Source organism: Sorex fumeus, unplaced genomic scaffold, assembly GCF_029834395.1.
Source record: "Sorex fumeus unplaced genomic scaffold, SorFum_2.1 ptg000007l, whole genome shotgun sequence".
NCBI lineage: Eukaryota > Metazoa > Chordata > Mammalia > Eulipotyphla > Soricidae > Sorex > Sorex fumeus.
In genome coordinates this window covers 1,251,260-1,262,304 of record NW_026606064.1, presented here as the reverse complement: position 1 = coordinate 1,262,304, position 11,045 = coordinate 1,251,260, and the positions used below count along the sequence as shown (strand labels likewise).

The window sequence follows — 11,045 nt, the reverse complement described above, 5'->3', positions numbered from 1 at the left end:
TCTTTGTACGATGTAGTATGTACATTGTACTTTGTACTATAGAACTTTGTACTGTGTACTATATCTTTCAATGTACCACACCACATTGGATGGGGTTCAGATAGTAGGCAACAAATCATAGAGGGGAAAATATATATGAAAATACATATATATATATGTATATATATATCTAAGCTCACATCACTCAGCCTTTAGCAATATGTTGGTGATATTCTAAAGAATGTCTTAATGGCCCCTGTCAAAATAGAAGAATCTGCACACTGTTTCCTATATGAATACTTTTTGGTAACATTTTCAGCAGTTCTTCAGAACAGAAAATACAAAATATATTATTTCGATTTTGCTCTGGGACAGGGATAGGGGCTTGAGATGGAAACATCCCAAATGTGGTGGTGAGAAGGTGTAACGGTGGTGGGATTAGCGCTTGAATATTAAATGTAATCAAATATTGTGAACTACCATATAAAATAAAAAATTTGTTTAAGAAAAGATGGTACTGAGTTTTCTCCCTCGATCTACGCGGGACGGGAACAGAAGCCCATCCCATCTCTCGGCAACAAAGCTGAACCTCTCCGGTTACTCTCTCCTCATTCAACCAGGTACAGCCTGGCGCCCAGTGCCAGGGACCCTTTCTGGAGTTGCGGCCACATTAGCCGCGGGGAAAATATTCTTCCACTACATATGCCATAGGAACCATAAGCTACCCTCTTAGATGTAACCTTCTCTAGGTTAGCTAAACCACTAGAAACACAGTAGCCAATAACTCATAAGCCTATCCCAACTTACACTGCAAATCAAGCAGAATAGTAACAGTGAACGTGAAGGCCTAAACCACACAGGTCACAATGGTAAAGCAACGCGAAAGCCCACCAAACTTACTTATTGAAGAGTCTAGCCCAGAATACACCAACAGTACTGTAGTGTTAGACAACCTCTCTAACAAGGAATTCAGAAGGGAGCTACTTAGGATGCTTAGGGAACTAAAGGAAACAATGGAAAGCAATGCCAATAAAAGACAAGAGGATTTGAAGGCAGAAATGAGGAAAATGCAATCGGAAATGTGAGAACCTGAAAAACCTGGTAGGCGAATTGAAATACTCAGTGGAAGGCCTCAGCAGCAGAGTAACAGCTGCTGAGAACAGAATCAGTGAGCTTAAAGATGAAGTTCAGAGACTCTCCAGAAAAGAGCAGAAAATGGAAATGAGACTGACAATTCGGGAACAGATGGCAAGAGAAGATCGTGACGAAGCCAAGAGGGGTAACATAAGAATTATTGGAGTCCCAGAGGGACAGGAAGAAAACCTTGATGAAGAAGAAACTGTCAAAGACATCATTGCTACAATGCTTTCAGAGCTGAAGAAAACTTGTCACCACATTCAGGAGGCCCGAAGGGTACCAGCTAGAAGAAATCCGAATAAAAATACCCCAAGACACATTCTGATCAAAATGACCAAAACCTTAGACAGAGACAAAATTCTGAAAGCAGCAAGATCAAAGAAAGAAATCTCTTACAAAGGAGCATCCTTAAAATTCACAGCTGATTTTTCTGATGAAACTCTCATGGCCCAAAAACAGTGGTGGGACATAGTGAAAAAACTCAATGAAATAAATGCCTCTCCAAAACTACTTTACCCAGCGAGACTCTCATTCATAATAGAAGGAACAACACACAGTTTCACAGACAAACAACAGCTCAGGAACTTCATAGACTCAAAACAATGGTTACAAGAACAACTCAATGGGCTACTTTAAGGCAGGACAGGCCCCTCAAATACACCAAATTTCAACAGAACAATGGGACAAAATCCCATGACAATAATCTCTCTCAATCTCAATGGGCTAAAAGCACCAATTAAAAGACATAGAGTGGCAGGATGGATTAGAAAATTGAACCCAATATTCTGCTGCCTGCAAGAAACACATCTCAATAGTCAAAGCAAACACAGACTCAGAGTCAAAGGCTGGAAAACAATCCTACAGGCAAACAGCTCCCATAAAAATGCTGGGGTAGCCATCCTAGTATCAGACCACATAGATTTCAGAGTGAAGAAGGTCATAAGAGACAGGGAAGGCCATTTCTTATTGATCAAAGGATCTGTACAACAGGAAGAACTTACGATAATAAATGTATATGCACCTAATGAGAGACCAGCAAAGCACTTAAAACAACTACTCATAGAATCAGAAAAAGACATCAATAGCAACACAATACTAGTGGGAGATTTCAACACCGCTTTGTCACCTCTTCATAGATCAACCAGACTCAAGCTTAGCAAGGACATACTTCATCTGAGGGAAACAATGGAAGAAAGGAGCTTAGTAGATATATACAGGACACTTCATCCTCAAAAAGCTGAATACACATTCTTCTCAAGCGTGCATGGAACATTCTCCAAGATAGACCACATGCTGAGCCACAAAACATGCCTCCATAAAATTAAGAAGATAGAGATTGTATCAACAATCTTCTCAGACCATAATGCGCTGAAATTAGAAGAAAATCACATACAAAAACAGAAAACTAAATCAAACACCTGGAAATTAAACAGTGCACTATTGAAAAATAAGTGGCTTAGAAAGGAAATCAAAGAGGAAATCAAAATATTCCTCGAAATGAATGAAAATTAGGACACGAGTTATCAAAACTTATGGGACACAGCAAAAGCTGTGTTAAGAGGAAAGTTTATAGCTCTACAAGCACTCCTCAGGAAGGAGGAGCGAGCACACATAAGTAACCTAACCTCACAGCTTAAGAGCTTGGAGAAGGACCAACAAAAGGAGCACAACCCGAACAGGAGAAAGGAAATAATAAAACTCAGAGCAGAGATTAACGAGATGGAAACCCAAAAAACAATCCGAAAAATCAATGAAACCAAGAGCTGGTTCTTCGAGAAAATGAACAAGATTGATACACCTCTAGCAAAACTCACAAAGAAAGGGAGAGAGAAAACCCTAATAAACCAAATCAGAAATGAAAAGGGGGTCATTACAACAGAAACTACAGAAATTCAAAGGATCCTCAGGGAGTACTTTGAGAAGCTTTATGGCACGGAACATCAAACCCTCGAGGAAATGGATAAATTCCTAGACTCTTACAGACTCCCAAGGCTGAACCAAGAACACCTGGAATACCTGAACAGACCTATCATCATCAAGGAAATTAAAATGGTAATAAAAAGTCTCCCCAAGCACGAAAGTCCTGGCCCGGATGGATTCACTTGTGAATTCTTCCAAATCTTTAAAAAGGACATACTCCCAATCCTCTTTAAACTTTTCCACGAAATTGAAATATCAAAAACAATTCTGAACAGTTTCTACAAAGCAAATATCACACTGATACCAAATGCAGACAGAGATACGACAAAGAAAGAGAATTACAGGCCGATATCCCTGTAATTGCAAAGATGCAAAGATCCTCAACAAACTACTAGCAAATAGAATCCAACTACTCATCAAAAAGATCATACACCATGACCAAGTAGGATTTATCCCAGGGATGCAAGGATGGTTTAACACTCGGAAATCAATCAACATAATCCATCATATCAACAAAAGAAAAGATAAAAAGCATGTGATCAAATCAATAGATGCAGAGAAAGCATTTGACAAGATCCAGCACCCATTTATGATGAAAACCCTAGCCAAAATGGGTATAGAGGGAACCTTCCTCAACATAGTTAAAGCCATCTACCACAAGCCTACAGCAAGCATTATCCTAAATGGGGAAAAACTTAGAGCCTTCCCTCTAAGATCAGGGATGAGACAAGGATGCCCACTCTCTCCACTGCTGTTCAATATAGTACTGGAAATACTTGCAATAGAGATTAGGCAAGAAAAAGATATTAATGGCATTCAGGTAGTAAAGGAAGAAATCAAGCTCTCACTATTCGCAGATGACATGTTACTATACTTAGAGAACCCAATAACCTCCACCAAAAAACTTCTAGAAACAATAGACTTGTATAGTAAAGTTGCAGGCTATAAAATCAATCCCAAAAGTCCATGGCTTTCCTATACGCAAACAGTGAGAGAGAAGAAAGCTACCTGAAGAAAACAATCCCGTTCACAATTGTGCCCCAGAAAATCAAGTACCTAAGAACCAGCTTTACTATGGAAGTAAAGGACCTGTACAAAGAAAACTACAAAACGCTACTTCAGGAAATAAAAGAGGACATGAGGAAATGGAAAGATATCGCCTGCTCATGGGTCGGGAGACTTAACATTGTCAAAATGGCAATACCTCCCAAAGCACTGTATAGATTCAATTCAATCCCTATAAGGATAACCATGACGTTCTTCAAAGAAATGGAGCAAACACTCCTGAAATTTATATGGAACAATAAGCCCCCATGAATAGCTAAAGCAATTCTTGGGAAAAAGAAAATGGGAGGAATCAACCTCCCGAACTTCAAACTCTACGACAAAGCAGTAATAATTAAAACAGCATGGTACTGGAACAAAGGCAGAACTGCAGACCAATGGAACAGGGTTGAATACAATGCCATCTCCCCTCAATCACATGATCATTTAATCTTTGATAAAGGTGCAAGAAATGTGAAGTAGAGTAAGGAAAGCCTCTTTAACAAATTGTGCTGGCATCACGGGATGGCTACATGCAGAAATGTGGGCACAGAATTCTTCCTAACACCATGTACAACAGTAAGATTAAAATGGATTAAAGACCTCAACATCAGACCAGAAATCATAAGGTACATTGAAGACAAAGTTGGAAAAAACCTCCATGACATTGAAGCTAATGTTATCTTCAAAGATGTCACGCCACTGGCCGAGCAAGTGAAAAAAGAGATAGATAAATGGGACTATTTAAGAAGCTTCTGCACCTCAAAAGAAACAGTGACCAAAATACAAAGACAGTCTACAGAATGGGAAAGGATATTCGTCGAATACACATCTGATAAGGGTTTGATATCAAGGATATACAAAGTACTGGTTGAACTCCACAAGAAGAAAACATCCAACCCCATCAAAAAATGGGGCAATGAAATGAACAGAAAATTTCTCAAAGAAGAAATCAGAATGGCAAAAAAGCACATGAGAAAATTCTCTACATCATTAATCATAAGGAAAATGCAGATCAAAACCACAGTGAGAGACCATCTCACACCTCAGAGACTGGCCCACATTCAAAAGAACAAAAGCAACCGATGCTGATGTGGATGTGGCGAGAAAGGGACACTCCTTCACTGTTGGTGGGAATGCCGACTGGTTCAACCCTTTTGGAAAACAGTATGTTCAACCCTTTTGGAAAACAGTTATATACAGTAGGTTATCAATGAGTGAATCAAATCAATTAATGTCTATAAAATGCCTAACAAGATTCTCAAAAAATTAAAAATTCAGCTCCCATTTGACCCAGCAATACTACTCCAGGGAATATATCCCATTGAGGCAAAAATGTATATAGTCCAAGTGACATCTGCACTTGTTTGTTCATTGCAACACTCTTTACAATAGCCAGAAACTGGAAGAAACCTGAGTGCCCAAGAACAGATATCTGGTTTAAGAAACTTTGGTACATCTACACAATGGAGTACTATGTAGCTGTTAGAAAACATGAAGTCATAAAATTTACATACAAGTGGTACAACATGGAAAGTATCATGCTAAGCGAAATTTGTCAGAAAGAGAGGGATAGACATAGAAAGATTGCATTCATCTGGGGGATATAAAGTAACAAAATATGAGATTAATACCCAAGAATAGCTGAGATCAGCACCAGGAGGATAACTCCATAGTTAGAGTCCAGCCAGGCATTCTAGGGGATAGGGCAGCTCAGATAAAGAAGGGAGCACCAAATAAAGGGTGTTTGGAGGATCCTCCCAGGAGGGGAGATGCATGTTGAAAGTAGACTATGGACTGAACAGGTTTGCCACTCAATGCCTGTTTTGCAGACAACAACACGCAAAAGGAGAGAGAGAACAAAAGGGAATGCCCTGCCAAAAGGGCAGGGTGGGATGGGGGAGATGGGGGTGGGAGGGATATTATCCATGGTGGTGGAAAATGGGCACTGGTGGAGGGATGGGTATTTGATCATTGCATAATAGAAACCCAAGCACAAAAAATTGTAAATCTACAACTGTACCTCATGGTGTTTCACTAATAAAAAATTTTTAAAAAGGAAAAAAATAACAGACTAACACAGAAAAAAAGATGGTACTGCTAGTAAATGGCTTCATAATAGAAAGTTAAATAATGGAATTTCCATCTTTACTTTTGCTTTTTAAATATACATTCAGACATTTTCTCAGTGCCCTATCCATTACCTACCAATCCTGTGAGACAGATTTTGCATTAAATTGTTTTTATTAGTGAGAAAAAAAAACAGGTAAAGAAGGGATATAAAAAAAAACAAAGTCAAGACAAGACAGTTATAATGGTCATAATCAGGGTTAACAGAATAGCCCAAACTGGGGTGAATACTAGTTTTTTTTATATCCGGTAATGTGACTAGAGAAACTTAACATGTGCAAGCTCACTTTTACCACCTATAAAACCAAGTATGTTGTAGTAGTTATATACAGTAGGTTATCAATGAGTGAATCAAATCAATTAATGTCTATGAAATGCCTATGAGTGCTTAATACACTGAATATCATACATTTATGATAGGTATGATTCATGTGACCTAATATAATTTTTACCACATTATGTAAGACTATTGATTCTTCCTTACAAATGTCAACTTCAGATCATTGCCACAAATATCTATTCTTTTTATTTGCACTGAACTCATCTACACTGACTGTTACTAGGGATATAGTTAGTTTTAACAAGATCCCATTCTTGATTTTATGTATATAGTTACAAGATTATATACGTATTAGATTGGGCTACAGTTTCATACATTTCTTCAAAAATTCATATTACCAGCTCTGAGAAAACTGGAATGTCACATGCTAAGAACTAAAAACTGAATAAACATCTTACAATGCTAAATTCTAAGTGGAAAAATACCTTGATAGGGGATGGAGAAAAATACAGGGGATAGGGCATTTGCCTTGCATGCAGACAACCTGGGTTCAATTCCCAGAATCCCATATGGTCTCTGAGCACCGCCAGGAGTAATTCCTGAATGCAACGCCCTTGTGCATTGCCGGTGCGATCCAAAAAGAAAAAAAAAACTTGATATTAAACCAGAATTCATAACATATTTTGAGACATAGGTGGAACATTCCAGAATATGTACCTCAGATATATCTGCTAAAATTTGACTCTGATGGCAAAGAAATCAATTGCAGAAATAAACAAATGGGACTATATATCAAACTAAAAATGTTTTGCATGGAAAAAAATATGAGCTAAACTAAAGATATCCTACTAAATGGGAAAAATATTTGTACATAAGACATCATATAAAATGCTAACTTCCAAAATATATATATATAAAAGCTCAGAAAACATACAAAAAAGAGTCACCCTGTCAAAATGGGAGAAAGGAAATGGCAGACACCTTCCAAAAGAATGAAGTCACATGGAAAACTGTTTGTAGACTGCTTGATGAAAAAATTCAAATTAAAATGAAAACGAGCTATTATTTCACACCAGACTATTGGTGGAATGTTTTCCAGGTCAATCACTAGAGAAAATTGTTTGGTGACTTCTCAAAAAGGAAAGAGAATTTCCATATCCCAGTTCTTTTTCTTCATGATAGTTACCCCTCCCATAAAAAATAACTTAATTTTAAAGTATTTTTTGAAATAATTTTGAAAATACATACCCCTATGTTAATTTAAAAGACATATATTATACACACTGACATTTATTGCCATACTAATATGATAGCCAGATATAAAAACAACCAAAATGTCCAATGACAGATGAATAAAGTAGCTGTTATAGATACAAAATAAATATTGTGCAGTTATAACAAAAAATGAAATATTGAATTCATCTGCAATCTGAATAGAATTTAAAGGCATTGTTTTCATTGAAATAAATCCAAAGTAAAAAAGTAAATACAATTTTCTCCCATTCATCTGGGCTGGAGCAATAGCACTGAGGTAGGGCGTTTGCCTTACAAGCGGCCAAGATGGCCGACCTAAGTTCGATTCCTCTGCCCTTCTCAGAGAGCCCAGCAAGCTACCGAGAGTATCTCGCCCACACAGCAGAGCCTGGCAAGCTACCCATGACGTATTCGATATGCCAAACACAGTAACAAGTCTCATGATGGAGACGCTACTGGGCCCGCTCAAGCAAATCAAGGAACAACTGGAGGACCGTGATCTCATCTGGAATGTATAAAGAAGCAAATCCCGAAAATGAAAGAAATAGACATAGAAAACGATAACAAACCACTTACCTTGGATTTTAAAAAATGAAATCAAGTAGAATTCAATCAAGAGCATTACAATTGCTCTGAGGAACTATAAAAATACCAAGAGGATAAATTTGGGTGATCTCTGTAAAGTTTATTATTTCAATCATAAGTTTAGTGGTTATAAAATCAGAAACGGTACAAGGTAATCCATTACTGACGCAGGTAACAGAAACTTAGAGTTGTCACTGTACCATCACTGCCCACACACATTGAGTACTGGCAAAGGCAAAAAAAAAAAATTTCACTGTTCTGGTGGAAACAGCGCAAATTTTAAATTCTACTTCTTCTACAGATTCTGCTCAAACTTACAGTAAAACTCTTGGAAAATTAAATTATTCGAGGGGACCCAGATTCTACCTTGCTAGATACTGTCCAGCACAAACATTATGAAATCTTGCACAGTCTTTGGGAATCACATGAAGCATATCCCAGGCACATCAATGTGGAAATTGATATCTATGCCTCTTTCTGCTGCTGGAAATTTTTCTGATCTTAATTTTTTTTTTTTTTTGCTTTTTGGATCACACCTGGCATTGCACAGAGGTGACTCCTGGCTCTGCACTCAGGAATCACTCCTGCCGGTGCTCAGGGGACCATATGGGATGCTGGGAATCGAACCTGGGTTGGCCGTGTGCAAGGCAAACGCCCTACCTGCTGTGCTAGCGCTCCAGCCCCGTGATCTTGATTTTAAGAGAATTCCTTTTCCTTTCCATGATTTTCTCCTATCTTTTTAAAGACTACTCTTCATAAGGGAGTTCAGTGAGTAAGGTGGAAAGAAAGAAGTCATTTGGAAAAAATACAGACAAAATCTTTATCACTCTTCTTTCCTTAGTTCTCCCACACCCCGGTCCAGTTTCTCTTCCACATTTTCTCTTTTCCTCTGGGATTAAAGCTTTTTTTTCATTATTTCAGCTTTAACCTGTATAGCTATGTGAAATATTTTAATTTCATTAAACTCTATGTGCTGAACAATCAAATATAAAAACATATAGAAAATAAACAAAGAAAAGAGCAGTGTGACATTGAATTAAATGTCCTCTCATTTCCCTAACTTGCCTTTTCCATAGAGTTTTATCTACCTAAATCTAGTCATGAAGACAGGTGCTTAAATAGGGATTCTTAATAATGGTAGTAGTTGACACACATTAATTTTGATGAGAATATACCTAATAGCAACAGGAGTCAGTGAAATCAGGTTTCACTTTCCTAAATGGATAGTATTATTCCTACTGAAATGTCACAAATTCTTAAACGTTCTCTTTTCTGATGCTTAGAATACCTGGCCAGACGTTATTCTTATGGGGGAAAATGTCTCACCTTCTTCATCACCCTTCTCACGGCTTCTTTGATCTCTTTATTCCTCAGACTATAGATAAGAGGATTTAACATGGGAATAATGATAATATAGAACACTGAAAGTACCTTGTCCTGCTTATCAGGGTGACTAGAAGTAGGACGCATGTACACAGCCAGGGCTGTGCCATAATAGAGTGTCACAACTGCCAAATGGGAGGCACAGGTATTGAAGGCCTTGGCACTACCTTTCCCGGAGGATATTTTCAGGATGGAAGCAGCAATGAAACAGTAGGATAAAAGGATACTGAGCAAAGAACCAAATCCAACAACTAGAGCGACAAGAAAAACAATCACTTGAGTGGTGGAAGGATCAGAGCAGGACAAGGTAACAATCTGGGGTAAATTACAAAAGAAATGTTGAATGACATTTGGTCCACAATAGTGGAGATTAAAGCAAGAGATTACTTCAGTTAAGCTACAGATTAAACCAGTTCCAAGGGCCCCAGCAACCATCTTCTGACAGAATTCAGGTGCCATGATAGTTGAGTACTGCAGGGGGTTACCAATGGCCACGTATCTGTCATAGGCCATGGCGGCCAAGAGGCAAGACTCAGAAAGAGCCATCCAACACCCAACAAAATACTGGGTGGCACAACCAATGAAGTAAATAGTTTTTTCATCTTTGAAGAAATCTGAAATCATCCTTGGGGTGATGGAAGAAGAATAACAAATGTCAATAAAAGACAAAAAGCTGAGAAAAAAGTACATAGGTGTTTGCAGGTTGGAGTCCATCCTGATTAGGAGGATAATACCAAGGTTCCACATTAAGGTCACAAGATAGATCACTAGGAAGACTGGAAAGAGAATCAGTTGCAGGTCCTTTTCATCTGTGAGCCCTATGAAAACAAACACAACCACTGAGGTGTAATTTCTGTTCCCTTCCATTGAGATGCTTGGTTCCATCTGCAGAAAGGGAGATGATAGAAAAAAAGACTTCATTCACAAAATACAACAAAGGTGTTTCTCTTTATTCAGTCATGTGTTAGCCCAGATACATAATACTGAATCATCATCAATGAGTTGCTTTCTATTGTATAGTTATATATTTTATTTATTTTTTAAATTGAATCACTGTGAGCTATACAGTCACAAAGTTTTTTGTGATTGGATTTTAGTCATACAATGTTCCAACATCATTCCTTTCACCCGTGTACATTTCTCACCACCAGTGTCCCTATTTTTCCTTCCTCCTCCCCAGCCTGCTTCCATAGGAAGCACTTTCCTGCCTCTTTAGTAACCACTTTACTTCTCTCTCTCTCTCTCTTTCTCTCTCTTCCTCCTCCTTCTCCTCCTCCTCCTCCTCCTCCTCTCCAAATTCTCCAATTATACATCTTAACTGTACAATTCTCTT

At 38.1% G+C, this 11,045-nt stretch overlaps 1 protein-coding gene across 1 annotated transcript; it reads right to left on the bottom strand.

Moving 5' to 3' along the window:
- Positions 1-9,634: 9,634 nt before the first annotated feature.
- On the bottom strand, positions 9,635-10,597 carry LOC130041521 (olfactory receptor 1440-like). Its single transcript, XM_056133751.1, has one exon. The coding sequence runs from the start codon at positions 10,595-10,597 to the stop codon at positions 9,635-9,637; it is 963 nt and encodes a 320-aa protein (XP_055989726.1).
- Positions 10,598-11,045: the final 448 nt, after the last annotated feature.